The following is a 22,131-nucleotide window of genomic DNA, read 5'->3' as shown; positions in this document are numbered from 1 at the left end:
GGTGTTTATTCAACCTGTGAGTGCATCTCGATAGGAGAAAAAGCGTCATTGTACAGCGCTGTCGACAAGACGATAAAAAGAAACGACACAAAGCTCGCTGTACATGAGGCCCTTGCTTTGCTGCGCTACAGCCCAGACATACAATTTTAATTTAATTAAAATTGGAAAACCGAATCCACCTGACCATCTCGCCTTGTGGTGTGTGCGCACCGTGAATGAAATGTAGACGATGTGTGTCTTGATTTGAATTTGGGCAAGTAATTGCATCGTGCAACCGGCATGTACCTGTACCCGGTTGGTTCGGTGATGCAGCTACGGCACGGTTTTATCGATAACATATTTCATGCAGTCTGTCGCTTCATGTTTGTCGTATCGTGAGGTGTGAACGGTGCAAGATTGAACCCAAACAGAGCCAGTCGTTCCACGGCACACGTACAGCCCCGTACATGATTCTGGGAATTTACACGTTTTGCAACGCATTGCAGTTTCGGGTGAAACAGTATCTGGTGCCGTCATTTATAGCGCGTACTGTATGCTGCTGTATAGGTGCCCGGTGTAGTCAACGGCTCGACGAGTTGATGGTGAGTTAATCCGTTGGATAAATTTATCGCCTGTCAGCACCAACCGAGACCATGCACAAACCCGTCCACTGAGATGAGATGGCAGCGGTACGGTCTGCCTAGAGACTTCCTTCGAGCGGACATATGTAGACCGCCGTATTGGAAACGCATTCGTCCCACGCTGGGCGCCGAATGTGCAGTCGAGCACTTTATGCAGCGTGGCAATGACATCTTCAATGACAATAATGACTCTTGATTTCTCTTCTCGGTGTGTGTTGTGCGTGAGTGTTAGTGGTTCGCAAATAGGAGCCCAAAATTGGATCTCGATCAATACAACGAGCCTGGCCGAGCCAAACCTGGCCGCTGATATGGCGGTGGAAAGGTTAAAAGCTCTGGGAGCAATTGCATGTGCTCTGCAAACATCGCATCCCCCTCGCAATGGACATGTTAGTTTGTTTGATCCTCGTCTAGGCCGCCTACGGTAGACGGTTTTGGCAGCATTCAAAGTGGGTGTACGAGGGTGTTCTGGAGACTTTTATTTTTACCCTGCTAAGGTGACCACCCTTGCACCCTGTATGATATCCTCTGATAGTAATTAAACCATGCTGAGAGGTTAACGCTGTAGCTATCGTCCCATCGCTTCCACTTCACTAAACAATGTTAACGGGTTGCGAACGACGCAATACACTCCCAATGCAGGACAACACACTTGGAAGCTGCAGAGAAAGGTGGAAATCCTCCGCTGCCATCGTTCTGAAGGGTCAATTACTGGGCAGAACAATAAAATAAGACAAGGGTTAGGTTGTGGGATACTATCCCAACTGTCCCTGTAGGCTGTTTGGCGTAATCGAGGGCCGTTATATTTAAAGCTTTCTGTTGTGGTTGTTTAAAGGTAGCACACAAAAAACACATGCAAACGCATGATTAGGTTTCTGCTCTCCAACAAGCATACGAGGAAGGTAATGCATATGTTGTAAGCACGTTTAAATAGATGTTTAAGTATTATTAGTATTAAGCAGTGAGCCGCGTGATTATGCTAACGATACAGTGCTCCATAAAGTAGAAGAAAACAAAATATGCTATTTTAAACTTAAATGAATATGTTGCCAGCTGTTGAACATTGCTTGTGTGACCTTTACCAGCAACCAGAGAAAAAGCTCTTTTCAATGGTTCAAGCTGATGTGGCCCGATATTCAATTGATGCGTATAGATTGATCTTGTCACAACAATGCACCGTGCCAGGAGTTCGTGTGCAACGGGCAACGCACCACACAGAGACGTCTCTAATTAATAAGATTTAGAGCTACAGATATCACACTTCTTCGAACTATGACGCTGATGGAAGGAAGCGGACGGAGGCTGTAGAATTAACAATGACAGACAACAGAGTGTGTGTTGTACAACGGCAGCAGAAGCCACTCATCAAGCTCCATAACTGGGAGCCTCTTCATCCTGTTGCTTCTGTGTCGTTGGGTCGTCGTGCTGAGAACCCGGGCAGTCAATACCGGGGACCTGCTAACGATGGTGTTTCATCGTCTCTCGATCACAAGCCACCGGGCTACTGGGTTTAGATTGGGTGCAATAATAAAAGCTCCACAGCGCAGGGATACGGGAACTGAGGAGGAGATGCTAAGGAGGTACATAATACGCTTTCGCCGTAGGGTTCGAGGGGTAAATTAATAACCACACACACACACACACACACACACACACACACACACACACACACACACACACACACACACACACACACACACACACACACACAAATTCACAAACATTCTCTGTACCGATATATAATTTCACACTGGTACAGGCTCAAAGAACCGAGAGTCGCTTCCACGAAATCATGTTGCTGGCAGTTACGAACCCATTGCCCCGTTCGCACACAATGTTGCCTCACTAGTGTCAATAATTTGATAGCTAAATAATTGGAATTAATGGTCAGTGGATTGTGTCGAACGGCTGCAACCCGAGTTTGGGAAGCCCTGCATGGCTCGTGCGAAGGGAGGAGCCACAATAATTAGCTCCTGCTTCGCGTCGCGTAATGAGATAATGGAGGTACATACAATGAAGGGTTAAGCTCACCTAACAGCATTGAATGCGTTCGTTTGGAATTGTTTTTATAAATCTCTGATGACATGTTAAATCTGGTTGTTTGGATTCGTTTGAGCAACAATTTTAAAATGCGCTATTAACACATCAAAGAGCAATTTATTACAGCAGGTATTTATGGTGAACGAAGCAACGTTGTCGCTACGTAAACTACGCAAGAGTACTTAGCTATGAAATGTGTGTCTGCATTATGAATTATTGTTACAGAAATCTACTCGAACAGCAATCTTTTGATCTTTGTTTGTTTTGTCAGTTCAATTTTGTCCATAAAGTAGTCTCCTTCTGTCGAAAATTAATCTCCTGTTTGACATTAAAACACCTGTCGCACAGTAGGCGGCGTCGATCTCGATAAAGCTTTTTCAAAACTTAAAGCCTTACGGCTAGACAAGGGAAACGAAAAAGCCCCAACCGTGCCTCTACGTGCGCTTAAAGATTCCCTCGCTCACTTCGGGGACACAATTATGCGCTCAAGAAAGCGAGAGAGAGGGAGAGAGTGAGAGCATAGACGCAAACAAGGCACATAATGAATGTATCTTTGCCGTGGGAATTTGATCTTGAAAACCCATCGCACCTTGGAGCGCAATCCCTCCCGGTCCCGTTAATCGCAACTGACGGTGGGTCTCCACCAGCGAACCTTGGAAGCCGTCAGCCAACGAAGCACAACAAGCCTGCCTGCCCGTCTACTGCGCAGTGCGGAAGTGCTCGATAAAACAGGCAGCTTAATGATGACAAATAGATCGAATAAGATGATTTGAGTTTATGTGCGTTCTTTAGGGGAATGATGGGGTGCGCGGCGGCGGTGGTGGTGATGATGCTCATGGCAGCTGTCAAGAAAGTTGCAACCGAAACCACAGTCAAGCAACACTTGTGCTCCATTGGGTTCGAGAGTGTTTTGAGCATTTTGGGAGATGGGCCGGCCCCGTAAATCTACTGTGACATGATTTTGTGTACGTTATGGGTCGTTCTGCTCGGGAACGTATTTCCACCAGGAAAGGAAGAAATGCTCCACAATGCTTGCTTCCTTCCTAGGGATTGACGAATCACAGGTACGCCATAAAGAAAAGAGAAAAAACGCACGTGCTATGGCTGTTTACACGGCACTAAACGCGACACATCCGGTTGGATGGGCGCTCGTTACACAACGGTGGTAACGGTGGTGAGCTCGCAAACGTTACCCTACAAACAACGAGCGGGATATTTTATCATGGTGTGTGTAAAAACCTAGAGTTAAGCGGAGAATCGGTGTGAAATACACGGAGGCGAGAGCGCGTTTTGGTTTCGACACAGTTTTGGCACTAACACAGTTACACATGTGGAAATGTGTGTGTTCATTTTCGGCCAGCTCGCTCAGTTTGATCTGCTCGCAGCGCTGTGCTGATGTTGGTGTCTCGCTTGCACTGCTGCACCGAAAGTTCCTCTGTGTGCTCTCATTCTTGCTACCACATGAAATGGTCAGTACAGCGCAAGGATCGGCAGCGAGCGGCCGCACATGCGTCAGCCTAAGTCCTGGACGATTGGTGTTATGATTTTGTAAAGTGTTCAAGTGTTCAAGTGTTGTGCGAATTGAAATGAAGCTGCGCGAATGATTCGTAATGCATGTTATGTACATCGCGCAGCTTCATTTCGTACCTTTTTTCCAGTAATCAACGTGTACAAAAGGATCTACGCAGATATTCGGCCACTTCAACGTTTGCATCGATGGAGCGATTGATTTTATTTTAGTTTGATATTGTGTATGTAAATGTGTGAAATCGTGTAAAGTTATGTTATTGTTTCAATAAAGTGATGAAAAAAAAAATCTACGCGTGTTTGTTTTTTTTTTGTTTAGCTTTAGATAACAAAAAAATACGCAGCAAGTGTGAGCGATCGCTGAACGAAAGAAACGCACACAGCGCAACACGAAAGAAACAAACACAAGCACACGAAAGGATGCTCGCGCATGGGCGCGAGCATTGAGAGAGCGCACCGGGTATTTTATATGGGAGCGGGAGAGAACCGCGGTACCCGTTCCCGCCCCCTTTTTTAAGCCTAGGAAATCTTCCATCGGCTTAACTCTAGGTTTTTACGCACACCATGATAAAAATTACACGCTCGTTGTCCGTAGGGTACGTCTTTCCAAGCACATCACCATAGGTAAACAACGTAAACCTGTGAAAGAGAAAACATGATGCCAAACATGAGGTAAATTACCGATTAGAGGATTTATGTTTTCGTGTCGTAAACCGTGCGCCATCACGAGCAAGTCCATTGCCTTCGTTTTCAGCTCGTGGGATGCCGAGCTCGATGGGATTTCCTTCAACTGCACTAAATCACCCTGCGTCGAGTGGGGATACCCATGAAAAGAAAGAGCGAGAGAAAAAGAGATAGAAAGAGATGAAAGCAACATGCCCACAGAACGACTCGAATTTCCCGGGTGTGCCGAATGTGTCCGTTTATAATGGGACCGTCAAGCGAGGGATTTCGTACGCTCGATTTTGGTGAATAAAACGAGGTGACAAAAAATCATGTCACCTTGTGGAATGTGTGCGATTAAAAAAAGAGAAAAATTCACAAACAAAAGGATAACGGGAAAGTAAACGAAGAAGAGGGGGAAAACGGCATTGCAAAAGCTTAACCGAGACGGGAAAAAAAAAGGATGCTTACATTATACCGTGCTTTATGATCGATGGCTGCGGTGCTGTGCCGTATTAGCGTTTCACTGCCCGAGCTTGGCTTGGTCGGTGCCGGAAGTCCCAGATTCTTGAGCGACCCAATCGATCCCTTCAGCAGATCTGGCTTTTCCACCTCGGGGCCACCGAATTCCTGCAGCTGCTGGAGCCAGCAGCACAGCATCGCCTCGATACCCTCGTCAACCTGCGCGAAAATAGACCCCAATATCCAACCCCATGTCCCCCCCCCCAAGCCGAAAATACATGCAAATTAGACCTTCATTAAGAGGCGTTCGCCACAATGGTGGCTGTCAGAGCCTTTGGGGCTTACGGGAGTGGCAGAGACATGGTCACGTTAACACTTACCCTTCGCATATCCACCGGGAACACAAAATCCGACGGGGAGAGCACGATTTTGTTCGGTCCCTTCGAGAGGCGCGTCTTGATGATGTAGTTTCTGTGAGGGAAGAGTGAGTAAGAGAGAGAGAGAGAGTGAGAGCCTTGAAAAGAGAACGTTCGTAATATAATTCTATATCGCCTCCTGGTACCCGGGGAGGCAGAGCGAACGTTGAAGTATTAAAATGCACTAAAACGTTGGCTAAGCTCAAACCTTTCAAGTGGATGGCTCTGCTCCGAGTGGAGAACGTTTTAATTAGCCGGTGAAAATGCGGCTACAAGATTGCTCCGTTCCGATGAGGCATATTTGATCGTTTCTTTTGGCAGATGGTTCATGAGATGGTTCTGGTTTAATTGCTTCCGCAGATGGGCAACGCTCACCACTGATAGCTGTGAAGCGGAAGTTTGACACATCAAACAGTTCTGCCAGGGCGGAAGTTTGACACATCAAACAGTGTTGTGCAAGCGGTAGTCATGGAAGCGGAATAAATACTGAGCAATTATGTATAGCTCTTTGTAGGTACATTTAAGGAAGTATTGTGTTTTAGACAGGTCGCAGGGTACAGTTGTCAACTTGCACGTTTTAACACCATGCCCGGTATCGGTTCAATCCCCACATGGATCTACGTACCAAGGCTTCGTGCTATCCTGCTACGAGTAATCAATAAGTCAATGAAAGCTAGGCCCATTAGTGGTACAGGCAAGTCTTGACCATCAACGTGTTTGGCGCTAAAGAAGAAGGGTAGGAAATATTTATTTTCAGACAATTAAACTTCAAAACTCTAAATATCAATTTGATGGATTTTAAATTACTTTGAAGGCATTTAATTACGACGTTGTTGATCTAATTGAACTAGGTACTGCTTAAGCTAATTCTAACCGCGCGTGAGGCGCAGATACAAACTTCTTGTCGTTGTACAATTCTTCTTAAAGGTGCCCTGATGTCGTCACCTGATTTTTAGCAAAAATTCTTCAATTCAACTGAACAGAGATTGCTGTTTACTTTACGCTGTAATCAAAGTTATGCCACAAAGCGTCAAACCACTTGAAGCTGTAATAAACCAAACAGGTTATATAACACAGTTTAATCAGTGCCAAACGGATAATATACCTTAAACTGGACATTTTTGTATTGCTAATTCTTTTATATACTATGATTCTGTGAGAAGATACAGCAAAACTAAATAATGTAGCCTCCATTTTGCCCGTATGAATGAGTGCATACCTTTGTCTATTACGTTTTTCTCCTCTTCGCGATAGAAAACATTATCTGGCTCACCGAATTTGCATAGCCGGGAGCGCGATCAGCAAAAAAAACGTTCTTTCCCAAAACCCTACACTCACACACAGAGATAATAATTTACTATCATCCTTGTTTGACGGGTACGTTGCTTCCGTTGCTGCTCCGCTCATAAATCATCATAATTTTTTCCCCGTGACAGGGGCATTCCGGTAACGTGAGTACGTAATTGTAAGTTGATCTTTTCTAGCTGACCGGAGAGCAACCGTTCCGTTTCCTGGCGTTCTTGTGCCGGTCTTCCACCCAGAGGCGTAGAATAAGCTCAAACAAAGGATACAAAGCCGCTTGAGGCTGGAGAAATGTTTTCAGATCAAGATCTTGACTACCTTTTGTAACGTAAATAGCCTTCCATCACCTGCAGGAGTTTGAGCTGCAGCGTAGGTTGCGCTTTGGAAATTGTAAACCATCGGTTGAATTTTATGTTCTAGTCTCTCGGAAAAGCGTGCGAAGAGAATTTAACTTTGCACTAAAAGAAGTGAAAAAAGACGCGTCCCAAAGCGTCCCTATTACTGTGCACGGGGAAATAGATCACCACGGTACGAAGCAGCGAGAAAGGTAAGGAACGGCCGATGTTCAATGTTTCATTTTCACTCCCATCGCTGGCCGATGAAAACTTAATTGAGTGAGTTATGCCCGTGTGGACCTCGCGGCGGCAGGAAGATATTTTTCCAACGCCGTTTTTTCTTCTTCTTGCGTGTGAGTTTCTCCTCGCACCACATTGCCACTGCTCTGGGTGTCCTGAGGGAGTCTAAAATTTCATAACCGAAGCGAACCGACTAAACAAAGGACGAACGATTCGTCAGTTCAACTTTTTACACAAACGACAAGGATTTAGCGATCGTTCCGATGGTCTTTTTAAGCTGTTGTTTCTCCTTTAGCAAAAGGGATCGTTTACTGGGCACCGCAACTGAATGGTGCTTCTGCTTGCCCTGAAACTCCCACCTCGGAAAGCTCAACACCGCAGAGTGAAAGCGCGCGCGAATCAACTTAATCGAAGTCAATTAATTTTCCGGACGCTCGACTTTTCCAAACCGGACCCTCATCATATCATACGCGCGTCACCAGGCGCGCTGGAACAGTCGGGACAGGCGGAAGCTAGAAAGTTCGGAATTAAAAGTTGGAAATACTTTCATCGCCAAGAGACGGGAGAAGAGATAAACACCCCATCGGGCCGGGCGCCGGGAGGACGGTTTACTTACGACCGGTTGCTGATGCTGGTTGGCCGTGCCGACGTCCCTTGTATCCTGGTACCCGTTGGCTACAACGGTTTTGCGCTGCCCTGAACGCGCTATCCGATGATGAGACTACTTTGTAAGAAGTTTTTCTTGGAAATCCATCGAAACCTCAGCCCGCGTCTGAAGGGGACTGTGAGGGTGGTGTAATAAATTTGAAGTTATTTTTTTCTTTCTCTCTCTCTCTTTTTAGTTTGTGGGTGTATTCTATAGCGATCGGATAAGTTTGTCGGTTAACTTTGTGATCCACCGATGGCTAGAAGTCGACCCTTCGGCCGCTGGATTTGGGTGTAATGTTTTGGGTACACCTGCTAGCTAGCTTTCGCAGCTTTGCGATACGGACAGTTCTAAATGGACAGTGAGGTAATTTGTCCGTGATCTCGTACCCGGAGGGCGATGGTTCCTGAGTGGTACTTAAAGATGGGAAACTGCTCTCGGAAGTACCTTTGATACTGTTGGCAATCGTTCTTTAAGCCCTCGCGATGGTTCGTTTCGATGGGAGTTGTTGTTGGTAAACACAGTGGTTGAGTAATTGTTTAGTGCTTAAAGTCGCTTAGCAGTGAGGTCTATCGTGTTTGCAACCTTTCTGTTATGGATTCTGGTTTGATTGGCGCTTAGCCAGCGCGGCTGTATTATAGCCTGTTGAACTAAGATCGATTGGTTTTAAACGGATATGCTTTCTTGGGAAATGTTCCTGCTAAATATTTGTACAATTTACTCAGGCTTTCCTTTTAGCAGTTTCGCAGTTACCCCCTGATTCTAGACTACAGTGACACAGTAATCTATGAATATACGATCCTGGCATTGGAGTCCTTTCCGTTTAAAGTTGGTAGTCTGAAATTTCAGCCTGTCAGATATTTGCATTGTATAGCAGTTTTCGAGCAGCTATCTATGGGAGTATAATATACAGATGGGATTATCCCAAGGTGTATGAATGTAGAAGGCTGATTTTTATCGCTTCTGTTTCTGAATGAAGATTTTAAGAGTGTTTTGTGAATTCATCAAGCCTCCAAAAAGCTTATTTGAACAAAAGTTTTCACCCATTCTGTCAAAAAGAGATATTCATGATTTGAGACCACCTGAACTACATACACTTTGACTCTAGATTCCACCACGTGATCTCTTTAATGCGTGGCTTGGAGTAAATGTAAACAACACCGTGTTTTCGAGCAGGTTCTCGAATCTAATTCTAGCTTTGATCCTAGTATAATCTAGACTGAAAATTGCAGGCTAGTTTAATGTGTGGTTTTGTATGGAGTGTTTACATGATTTCAGCCTCCAACTGTCAAACTCCATACAAAAAACTGACTAGAATCGTGAAGGTTTTAATACAGGTTTTAATGTGACGTAGGAATGACGGAAATCATCTTCTTCTTCTTCTTCTTTGGCTCAACAACCGTTGTCGGTCAAGGCCTGCCTGTACCACTTGTGGGCTTGGCTTTCAGTGACTAATTTATTTCCCCCTATAGCAGGATATTCAATCCTACGTATGGCGGCACGGTCTATTTGGGAATTGAACCCATGATGGGCATGTTGTTAAGTCGTACGAGTTGACGACTGTACTACGAGACCGGCTCAACGGAAATCATAGAGAGCGAAATTTGTTTGGAGCTGATTAAATAGATTTACTCCAGAAAAAGGGCCGTGTGCTTTGGTCGACGGAATCATTATAGACCTTTTGAAACCGTTCTCAATGTTTCACTCGAAAGAAGCCGAAACAATTCTTAACATCGTTGGCTTAATTAATCCCACACCCAGTACCATCCGGTCCAAAATAATGGCCAAACACAAACCGTTTAATTATTCATTGTGCAAAATAAAACAACATCACAATCCATGAGCTTAAAAATCTATCCCGAACGATTCAGGAAGTTTGAAGCGGTGGTGGAAAAAGTATCATAAATTTGCGAACACCTCCCGAACACGCGGATTGACTCGGAACGAATTTAAAAGCAAACTTTGGCGCCGATGCGATGCGGGAAGCGTAATCTCTTTGCTGTGGAGATCTCGGAGTGTCCGTGAAGCATCCGGGCCGGTGGCAACAGGTCGAGCCAAACAAAACCCCGGAGATGGAGGTTGCATTATTTATCATCCTTATGCTGTGGGGATGATTGGTGGTTTTTGGAAAGAGATGGCTGCCGCAACGCATTAGCTGCAGGTGCAGGGGAGGGGGGGTGCTTATCTTACCACTCTCTCCTTCATTGTCCCATCATCTCCGGCGAAGGATGCTCGGTGATTGAATAAATAAATTCCCGAGCCGATTAAAACAACCACGTGCGATAGCTCATGGCAAATACGCTCCGGAACTGCGGGGTCGCTCATGAGTTGGCCGATTGGGCAGGAAATTGGGCGATTAGTAAAATGTGAGAACCGTACCGTATCCTTCATCCAGCCAGCTCGCACCGGCTTATTATCATAATTGCTTAATGTGGCAGTGGCGTTCTAGGCGAAGGGCAAGGCTTTAGCAGGCATTAAAGAGTTTAATACGGCAAAGTGACTGATCGTACCGGCAAGATTTGAGTAACATGCTGGCGGAAGTTGAAAGCAAAAAGGAAAAAAACACAAGACTGAGCGCAACAAAACCACAATGGTGGGTGTTGTTTTTTGTTGTTGTGCACCGAGGAAAACACAAAGCCCCCGGGGCCTGATTGAACAACTTTGTACCGAAAAACAATTATCCATCTCGTGTTGTTTTTCCTTCACTTTCCTAACCAGCGCACTTGGTTCATCAGTCGAACAGCGCTCACTGGGGGAAAAACACACCAAACGCCAGTCAAGAAAACTTCAGGTCACGGTGGTTAAACATTGATGTTTTTCACCCGGCTGCATGTCAATCAATGTGGCCAGAAATAGCACATTGCTCTGCATACGACGAAGGGACTGGCCCGTCGCTGAGCACCAAAATTAGGGAGGGAATCAATTCCGGCTTGCGAGTCAGATTCCGTAGGAAGAAGCAAAACAAAAACCTTCCCCCGTCCCGTTTCGAGCAGTGCTTCAACTTTGGCCTTCCACTTTCCCGCCACACCGCCGTCGGCTCCGGGACTGCCCGAGCACTTGAAAACGTTCAGCGTTACGACGAGTGGATGAAAACATTAAACAAATCAAAAAGGGCAGCACGGTTGTCGTTCGTGCCCCGGCCGTAAACTGGGATCCCAAGCCGGAACCGATGCAAAGGAACGATTCATCACTATGCTAATACGGTATGCTGCGTACGGTGTGCTGCTCAACGGTCGAATCACCGAGCAAGCAGGGAGCCGGGGTCTATCGTAATTTGATGGGTCTTCCGGGCATCTCCGGACCTTGCGAAAGGTCCGGCCCGGGTAGACCGGTCAACTGGCGCGAGATGGAAGTGAAGTGAGAGTGCTGAAATAATAATGCGTCACCCGGCAGCGCATGATGATGGGGCCCACAGCGGGCGCACCTATTAGGGAAGGTTTTTGGCAAACGCCAAAAATAGTCGAAGGTGTTAAGTGAATGAATGTTTCCAAAAAGACAAAAAATCCGACCGTACACATTGGGGCCTTGTCGTTTGGTATGCCCTATTTCGAGTGTAGCACCAACCATGTTGACTTCGTTAGGCGTATCAAAAGTACACGTTCAAGAGCGGAAGAAGGTCAAGTGCTTCTTCCAGGGATAGAAATTCCCTGTTTTCTGCTGGGAAAATGAACAGAAATCACCCAGCAAGACGGCAAAGCAGCACCAGTAAATTGGAACCACGCATTCTGGGAAGTGTTTTGCAAACGCTCTTCCCCGTAGGCACGGGACAGTCAGCTCCAGTTGCGGTTGAATTGCAGCTGCCCGCAATGGACTAAAGGTTTTGGGTGAACAAATTTGATGAACTCTCACCAGTTCAAAGGAATGCTTCATCAGGATGATGGTACAGTGCGCTGAAGCCAATGAAAAGTGCCAACGCAAGCGCCATCCACATATCACGATTGTTATCGTACGGGACGTTATAACGGGTGGAAAATTGCTTGAATGAAAATTGATGCCGATATGGTGCATGGCGCACGATGATTAATGGTTCCCGTGTGATGGCGTTTAGGGTGCATTTTCTGGGATTTTTTTTAGTGCTATTCTAACCATATGAGAGAACAAAAAAAAAAAGAACGCTCTAACCGCCCACCGTACCCTATCAATTTGCCAACTTACCGCACCGCAATGCTGAACACGATGCTTCCCACGATCATCGCGACGGCGATAAGCCCGACCAGCCCGACAATCGCCCAGCACAGCACACCGCAGATCCAGATCGTCTCGAGCGTTGCCTCCACGACCCAGTCGGCGTACCCGGGCGGTACGGGATGCATGCTGAACTGGTGCCGGTGCAGCTGGCTCTGCTGCAGGATGAGAAACGGGCGCCACATCACGGCCGTCCGGTGGTGGGAGATGTTTTTGAAGTCGAACGCTACAAAGTCGAACTGAAACTTGCGGTGGTGCCCGTACCCGGGGCCGTCCCGTGCCTGGGCATCCTCTGCCACCGCCAGCAGATAGTCGAAGAAGTAAAAGTGCTCCCCGAACATGAGCAGATGATCGGTGGTCGGTGATTGTGTCGCTTCAGCGCCCCAACTCCAGGAAGCGTTTGCTGTGCTGCTGCTGCTACTGGTGGTGGTGATGGTGGACAACTCGTCAGCCAGCAGTCGGTCGTAGCTTGCGAGAAAGAGGTCACAGAAACGCTCTATTTCATCGATGGTTGCTTCTAGCGATCGGTTCGCCAGTGCGCGGTCGGTTTCATTGTTCACCGGCGACGATGATGGATGGTGAAGGTTGCGGTCGCCGGCACTGTCCGCACCGTGGCCTGCGCCGGCTTCGCAATAGCTCCCGAACAGTGTCTGGCAGCGGGCGGTGTCGAACGTTTGGGCGAGAATTTCGTACCAGTTGGCGACTTGCGTGAGCAGGTAGTGGAAGTCGCAGCTTTCCGACGCGTTCGTCCCGTTCGTGGCGAGGCTGAGCAGCTCGAGCAGCATCTCGGGCGGGTGAGGGGGTAGAAGCGGTGGGAGGTCCGGCACGGGCGCTGGCTGCTCATCGCCGTACGCGCTGGGCGCTGCAGCATCGTCCGTCGTAGCGTTGAAGCCATCAGCACCGTCGCCATCGTCGTCGTTGCCGGTGTCCCGCGGGAGCTTGTCGTCCATCAGCCGTATTTTCAGCAAATTCTCGCTGATATGTTTGTAGTCGCCGAGATCGACGCCGTGCAGCCGGTGCAGGAAGGAGCGAAACTTTTCGGTCAGTATTGTCAGCACGAGCAGGTTGCGGCGGTGGCGCAGCACTTCGCCGAACGGTTCTGCACCGTTCTCGGCCAGCCGGCGGTACAGCACGTTGTTGCTGTTGAAAATCGTGCCGACCAGGTCGAGGAGCAGAATTTTCGTCCTGCTGTACTGCTTAAGTTGATTGATTACGCTGATTGTTTGTGGGGAGTTGATGGACGAACAGATGATTACCACTGTTTTGGCGGAGAGAAAAGGGGGGGGGGGGGGGAAGAAAGATGAAAAGCGAAACGTAGATGAGCACAATGGGTCGAAAACGTTTTTGAGTTGTTTTCGTTTTTTTTTCTCCCTCCACCTGCGAGCTGTCGCCAATCAATGTCGCAATTGATTGCGCGCTGCTCCAGGGCACTGCAATGAGCCTTTATGACAGCTGTGGGTGGTAGCATTGTGAGCAAAACAAACGACGCCATCAAACCATATCGCCCCCGCCCCAGCCAGGACAGTTGTGTGCAGCTTCGGTAGGGTTGAAGCCGTGCGCGGGTTTTAAAGATAAAGCTGTGTTGCAAGCGCCGGGCCTTAAATCCGTCCCATTTCTCGCTTCACAGCCGTAGCCGGGGTGATAATTGCGATGAAACAAGCGATACTTTGAACGCTTCATTACAACCAATGGTATAGAAAGGGGAACAACAACAAAAAGTCTACAATGCTGCACAATCCTCGATGCGGACAGCGAACAAAAGCGGGCGAGCGAAAATTAGATTCCTAATGAACGATAAGGATTTTAATGAGATTTTGCCCGAGTTAAGATGTAAAGATTTGATGAGTGTAACTTTCAAAGTTTATCATCCAAAAACGGAAGTCAGTCGGCCGGGTAGAGCAGCCAGCAGTGTGGTAAAACTCGAGAACGAGAACAGTTTGGCGCGTTCGTTTCAACCACCTTCGTGTAACAGCCGGGACGGAGAAGAGGAAAACAAAACGGAATACTGACACTGTTCCCTGTGAGTCCTAATTAAATCGCTTGCCACGCAGTGCAGCGAGCCGTTCTCATTGTTTTACACGATTTGCAGAAGCGGAAACAGAGGAAAAGATTATTGGATATGAAAAAGTATCTCAAAGCTAAGCGGCAAGCGAGGAACAAGAGATGAAGTAGACGCAGTGGGATAAGACGCAAGCGAAGCTTGCAGTACAGCGGAGGCAGAGAGCAAACCAGAAGGAAAGCATGGTAAGTCGGTCAACACGCTTTGTAAATAACAGGCCAAAGTCCTGCCCGAACAAGTTAGGAAGATAGGAAGAGAGAAAGAAAAACAAAGTTACTTATACACACACACACACACACACACACACACACACACACACACACACAAACAGACACACAGCTTTGCGGATCGAAAAAAACCTCCCAAGGGAACACTTTGGTGTACAAATGCGTCTTAATTCGGAAGCGGACAATTCTACCGGGAGCAAGCAAACAGGACGATGAGCGTCAGGAAACCAAATGAGAAAAGCAAAAGAAACAATGTGAATCGAAACACAATCTTGCGGTATTACTGTTTGCTTGCTTAGCTAGCTAGCTTTCCTGTGCTAGCACACATTAGTGCCGGGCGGGGTAACGGTAACTGGACACGGCAAAAAAGGAGGGAAGGATCGGGAAGAGAAACCAAAGTTCTGGTCATTTTTTTTTTATTTTCTCGCTATGCCAACGTCGTACAGTGTGTGATGGTGTCGGAGCAGATTGGGGAAATTTTCTCCAGAATCTCCATCCCGAAGGATGTAGAAGTAGCCGGCCTGGACGTAGTCGGAGCTGCGTCCGGAGGGCTAACAAGATTGTAGTTTTATTGTTGGGTCCGGTCCGGTGGCCGAAGGAAAAGCAAGCAATGTTGGACGGAAGATATTTATACACCGGCACTACGATTGATTGTGTTTGTGGTAGATAAAATTTAGTCCGATTGTGAAACAGTAACAAAACGGGAGTAATCCATTACAGTAATGCGTGGGCTGTGATTTTCTGCGCAAAAGTATGGCATAAGCTGAGTTTTATTACTTACAAACTAATCAACTTATTAAACGCAAAAGGATGTAAAGTATGATGAAGACGAAGTGATTCTTAGCATGTCCAGCAAAATATTGCTGATACATTTATTTCACGTTAAGCAAGAATTGCATAGTTTTAGGCGTAAACATTTGTATTGCATACATGAGTGTTGCCTCTAATTCACATACTGGATGCAAAAAGCGTAGTTTTACTGATGAGCAAGTAATAACAATCAAAAGCCTAATCTCAATCAAAACACAAGCTTGTCGATGAAAATAAGAATCACTCTCTTCATTCATCCAATGCAATCCATCCCGTGCTCGTTCTTCATTTGAAGCACACTCAGCGTGTGCCTCAGGCAAACATTGCTAACATTTGGCGAATAGCCGACAAGCTGACGATGGGCACACAGGGGGGAGGGAGGGAAAAGAAAAGTCGAAAGGATTCCATTTGATGCCGGTGCCTTTTGTTGAGCTGCTGCTGCTGCTGCTGCTGCTGCTGGAATCCAATTTTGATTATGGTAATCATCGGTGTTGCGATTGTTGATTGACGAACCACGCATATATACTAGCACACATGCAAACCGATTCGCAGACTAAACACCAAACACACACACACACACACACACACACACACACACACACACACACACACACACACACACACACACACACACACACACACACACACACACACACACACACACACACACACACACACACACACACACACACACACACACACACACACACACACACACACACACACACACACACACACACACACACACACACACATGCACATGCACACAACTCGCCCTGGCTGTTCAACTTGTTTACATACACAAAACGGTTTGCCCCGCGCTTGGCCATAGACGTTGTGTGGGATGCAAAAGAAGGCGAACATCCACCACATGCACAACACATTGAAGCAAAGAGCTAAGAGCAGATGGAAATTCCACCGACCGACCGATCCAGTGCGCAGTGGTGGTTCAGTGGAAGATGAAGAGAAAATGTAATAATTGAAATTTGAATTCACATTTCTCCATTCTAAACTCGATCGGGTCGGTTGTTGAGTGGATGGACGAACCATCTTAACTCTTCTCATTCCTGTCGTTCGATGATAATATGCCGTGTGGTTTGACGAATTTTGAATTGCAATGGGAGGAGGATGTTTTTTCTTCACAACTTAACTCACTCACGGCTTGCGAGTTTTGGGAGAAATGTTTGCTCGGATAGCGACCGATCGATTTGAAGCTATTGCAGGTAATGGGGCGTGAAATTATGGTCGTATTGCATTTTTTGGGCGAGTGGGTTTTTAACGATATTGAGGTGAAATTAGAAATGATTGAGCAATGGGAATGAGTTGAGAGGCGTGGAAAAAATGTCCAATTTGTTACCTTTTCCATTGCTATCGTTGAAGGAGGACGGAATGCTGGTCGCATCCATTGCTATCGTGTACGGTATGTGTAGATTGCTGGCCAGCGCTAGCGATAGCGCTCGGTTAGCGTCTGTAAGACGGAGAGTGAAAGAAGAATAAACTGTTAATACACATCTTCACAAGACTATCAAAATAAGTATCAACCGAATAGTAGTTTTTCTATGTTTTTTTTTAATTAAGGAAAAAATACATTCCCTCACAGTAGCGAAGCTAAACGCACCAAAGTTTCCGCGTGCGCAGAGCATACAAGTTCAACCCGTAAATAGATCCCCAAAATCACTTCCTCGAGCTCGCTGCCGAGACACACCGTGATTCCTTCAACTCCGCTTCTCCCGTCGGCGTTTGCACGAAAAAGCCAATCAATTTAAAACACTCTTTCGCACTGGGTTTTGGCATCGATAGCGCTATATTAAACACTGGCGCAAACCCGATCGTGTTGACTTTTGCCGAACAAATTTCCGTCCTTCGATAGATTGTAAATATTTGCTTCACCGATGGCAACATACGGGGGTGCTGGCTGGCAACGCGGGGGTTTGGTAGAAATATCGTCTATACACATACATACACACACACACACATACACAAACACACTTGGGCGTGGGCGACTAGCGCCAATGGGGTGGAATAGACAAAATCAGGAGCAAAACTCTCGAACCTGAATTTGCTTTAGACCGCTTTGGGTGTTTTTTGTATGTATGCGTTGTTGTTGTTGTTGTTTTTTTTTGCTGTTGTGGTGATAGCTATGATTTATGTTAAGATACGCTTCCTCTCCGCCGTACGCTGGCGGTAGTCTTTGCTGTACTGCTTGCCGGAGTTTTCAACGCTCCAAGATCGATATTAATCGACAGCAATAAGCTAGCATTAGTGTGGTGAGAGTGTGTAGGATTTTCCAACACACAAACACCAAACTCCCGGAAGTGTTGCCGAAGCCCCGTTTGTTGTTGTTCCAAATTAAGCCATACCGGGAATGGAACGGAAGATGCCGAAAAGTCTCAGTACAATTCGATAATGTAAAGTGACGAAATAAATCAACTCCAAGCGGCGCACTTCGATTGCCCAGACGCTGGAAGATGTTTTGTTTTGCCCTCCACATCGCAGCCCAAAAGCCCGTGCGACGCGAGCGAAGTTGATGTGTGTTGTGTATCGATTGCAGGATGAAAGAAAGCAATCGCACAGCCCGAGCCGGGCTGTGATTCTTGGAACTGAGGCTAAACATTTCGATCGCCTGTGGGGTTTGGTTGTTGAAAAACCGCTACGCTCAAACTTTGACAATGATGGTAACGGTGGTCAAAATTGAACAATTTACTTGTTTTTACATTTACATTGCATGTTTGAAATGATCTTGTGTATGAAGTCTGCAAATAGATCGCTTATTTCATTTACATATTTTACAAATCTTTTAGATCACATGTTTTCCGATATAGGATCGTTTTCCGTTTGAAGCCAAAAAGCTGAAAATTCTAACCTTTCAGAGGAACAATATTCACCATCTAGGCTGTATTTGTTTGACTATAACTGTTCGGCATATTGCATTAAACCATTTGTGTTGAAAAAAAGATTCTTTTAAAACTTTCTTTATTCGCTTTGTTTTATTTATTTCTGTTTGAAATGGATTTTAATATTTTTAATATGTTCAACAATATTGACTCAAACAGCGTTTTACCTTGCTTAATAAACTAATTATGCTTCAGCAAAAAAAAATTAAATCTATCATTCATGAGCCAACTTGTTCGTTTGTTATATTCTAATAGTACTTTTACGTGTGATTTTGTATGGATTGTTTACATGATTTTAGCCACCACGTGTCAGACTCCATATAAAATCCAACTGGATAGAACCGTTAAACCTCCCATTAACAGAAATTCACCATACAAAACAATTAAAAACAAATTTATTCACTCCATGGGGTATCCAGTCTTTGCCAAACATATTCCATTTTGCCAATTAAGTTGCCCAACAGGTCGTCTCGGGTAAATCAGTTATTCGAATCGATTACTACTAAAAGTCGGCGAATAATGTTCTAGTGAACTGTTGAAAATACTCTTCGGCATCAAAATTGTTGATTTTAATTAGTTCTCAACTTCGAATAATACGACTACTTCAAACACACAATAATTGGTGTAAACATAATGAAGGTGCTCAGTACTTGGTATAATTTATAGGAAATGATTGCTTTTTCTAACATGGCAAGATAACATATGTTGTGTATAAGAAATTAATAAGAAGTAGAACAAGCTCATCGGCAGCAGATCAAAACATATTTATGGCGCTTACCTTTATATTAAAATATACAAAAATAATGATATTTTAAAATACAAATTCAAAACCTACGATCTGTTGGTCGATCGCCCACTGTGGCTGAGCCCTGAGATTGCAGCGTTGGTCCTGTGAAACCGTAACCGGAAAAAGGAAGCCAACTGGAATCGGTTTTCGAATTTCAGTACCAAGAAACGACTAGCGTTCGTGGAAATGTTCTCTCGCAATCGGAGCTAATTCCTCCGGTTATAAATTTGTATCAATTTGTCACCCAGCACCGGAGGTGTTTCCCTGTTCGCTGCCGGTAAACGGTTGTGCTGATGGCACTGAAGGACGATTTCAGCGGCACCATCAAACGCTTGCACAAGGGCGGTTCAGTGAGAACCGGCATGACAACACCAGCGCTCGCTTATGAGCTCATAATCTTCGTTTTTTCCCTCTCTGGGTCCTCTCCGGTGCGTAGGATGGGACGCACGTTCGACATCCCGATGCTGCGCAACAAACGCATCGTCATCAATACGTGACAGCTAGATCGCATAAAAATAAATTTCAATCAGTGGAAATTGTTTTCCCCACTGCCCACTGACGGCCGGGGCTTCGTACCGGTGTCGTTTCTGGACAGATATTCCATGGACATGGGTGTGTGTGTGTGTGCGTTTTTTTTTCTTCACTCGCGCTCGTGCAGCTTAACAACGGAATGGACTCGAATCGATTTGATTTTATCAACATTCGGTTCAATCCGGTAATCCACTGTCAGCGAAAAGTCCCGACGGACTTGGGAAAGTTGGTTGCACGTGTCGGTCAATGCTGTAATTTGCGCTTCTCACGGGAGTGCTATGGTGAGGGCTTTAGAGAGTGTTTACGGTAAGATAGCTTGCAACAATTTACGTCCCGGAGATTGTTGATGTCTGACGAATTGAATTGTTTTTCGCTTTGGAAATGAAAATGTAATTCTCCAATCGCGTGTTTGACGCGTGCGTCTCCAGCAGCGTGTTTGACCATGAATCATCTAAATCAACATAACAGCAATAGTAATAGTTAGCAATAGTTAGCTATAGCTATAGCATGAATAATTAGAGTGAAACAACGTCAGTATTCTTTACTACATGCTGCTATCTGAAAAAGCTATAATGTTTCAAAAGATTAAACGAAATAGCAGCATTTCTAAAACAAAACAAGAATTAAACTGAAAGCTGTTCGCTGTATGTTCCTGTTCAATGAGTGGTTTTATTCCACTACACCATTCACTTACGCGTGCCATGCCTATCGAAGGCAGTTTCACAAAAAACGCCTCTTGAATGCGTTGAATAGCGACCACATCGTTAACTATTCACTCTTGCTCCAAAAATACAATCCACTTCCCCTTCCATAACAACCGTTTAACTTATTGCCAGTTGCGCCCGTTGCGAATCGTCGTTTGCCGCGATGCCGATCGCACCACCGTGTGCTGTGTGCTTCCGTTCGCTCGCACGCTCACCATGCCAACGACGAAATAAAGCATTCCAGCGCAAGCGATTCATTTGTCCCGGCACAACACGCCCCACCTACAGCTTGGCGTAAGGAGCAGCCGCTGTCGGATGCTGGTTTGACAAACAACGGCACCAAGCTTCTTCAACGGCTTGAACAGGGAGTTTAGCGCTATTCTATCCTTTCGGCTGTCCGTGGGCTGATGTTTGATTTTGGCAGGAGTTTTGGAGACGCTCCAAGCGCAATTGAACCGGAAGGGCAATGGGTTCGTACAGCTGTCACCTTCTTCAGCTGATATGAACGGTATGCACATATATTTTGTTTGGGTGGGAGTGTGTCTTGAGCACATCATTTTCTTCGTTGACCTCAATCTGATGCAAACTTCTCACTCTTTGCTACAATTTCGGTTTGTTGGCGAAATAAAAAATGATGCACGTTCTGGTTTTATTGCATTCCTGGCTTTTATTTCCCTTTTTTCCACTGCACAAAGAGGCAGACGATTGACACATGAGTCTGACCAGTGGACGCTGTCCGAAGAATGAGCTTGATGTGGAGGTTTAAAATTTCGAGCAAAAAAAGGTGACGAACGACCGTGGCCGGATTATGGAATGAAATATTCAGCTTTGGACACCTTTCGCAGCGATAGGAGTGGAGAACGCCCGCCCCTCGAGGCAGTGATGAAATTTTGTACGTTTTATGCGAACTAGCAGCGCACGAGCGAAAGACGAGGGACTTGGCAAGTAAGCTTCTTTATCAGTACGTCACTCAGCAAGGTAAATGGCAACGGCAACACAATCACATCCTTAGAAAGGATTTCAATTTCATCTCAGCTCAGCGGTGCCTGTTGAATGAGCCAGCCGTTGCGCTCGATGGCAACTGAAGTAGTACCAAGGTTCGTACCGCCTTTCAATCAGCTGAGCGCTGTGGCGGGACGGAATTTCAAATCAGCCTGTGATTTTACAAGCGAAACTCTTCCAACATTAGCTCGATTGTTCGCTCGGAGGCGGCTTCTCCGTGGCTCCGGCAAGCTCCATTTTGCCAGCCGCAGTTTGGTTGCAGTTCACACAATAGATTGGCCGTAAACTGTTTGCCCTTCAAGCTGGCACGGATGGTTCGGCCCCGATGAGCACCTTAAGCCTTTTCCATCGATGGAAGGAGGGCAAATGGAAACAAAACGCGTTTCGCTTCAGCATCGATTTCGACCCGAACAGTGGTATGCTGCTTGGTGAAGAATGAATATTTAAATTGCAACTGAAGGTGTAACAATGCCTGTCACATGCACACATCCGTAGCACACTGTTCGAGCGTAGCAATAGTGGGGTAAGTTTTACTGAACTGTCTGTAAGTTAGCGTGTTACTCACCGCTCGTTAACATGCTTGTTAACACCGCACGAACAGGAATGGTTCAAACTTTAATCAGTTTCGCTATCGATTTCCGTTCTTTCGATTCACCCACTCTCAAAACGTACGGCTTGGCTTTT

At 46.0% G+C, this 22,131-nt stretch overlaps 1 protein-coding gene across 3 annotated transcripts in view; it reads right to left on the bottom strand.

Annotated features, from left to right (window-relative positions):
• Nucleotides 1-22,131, bottom strand: part of LOC120949895 (uncharacterized) — a 61,323-nt gene that overhangs the window by 8,321 nt on the left and 30,871 nt on the right. For all 3 annotated transcript variants that reach the window (XM_040367480.2, XM_040367481.2, XM_040367482.2), the window contains exons 5-9: nucleotides 16,887-16,997; nucleotides 12,404-13,691; nucleotides 5,690-5,780; nucleotides 5,319-5,528; nucleotides 4,866-4,989 (exon numbers count right to left, since the gene is read on the bottom strand). In XM_040367480.2, the coding sequence (XP_040223414.2) occupies nucleotides 4,866-4,989; nucleotides 5,319-5,528; nucleotides 5,690-5,780; nucleotides 12,404-13,691; nucleotides 16,887-16,997 (1,824 nt within the window). The remainder of the gene's footprint in view (nucleotides 1-4,865; nucleotides 4,990-5,318; nucleotides 5,529-5,689; nucleotides 5,781-12,403; nucleotides 13,692-16,886; nucleotides 16,998-22,131) is intronic.

The sequence above is a fragment of the Anopheles coluzzii genome, chromosome 2 (genome assembly GCF_943734685.1).
Source record: "Anopheles coluzzii chromosome 2, AcolN3, whole genome shotgun sequence".
In the NCBI taxonomy this organism is placed as follows: domain Eukaryota; kingdom Metazoa; phylum Arthropoda; class Insecta; order Diptera; family Culicidae; genus Anopheles; species Anopheles coluzzii.
The sequence above is the reverse complement of the archived record's forward strand: the minus strand, read 5'-3'. Positions and strand labels throughout refer to the sequence as shown.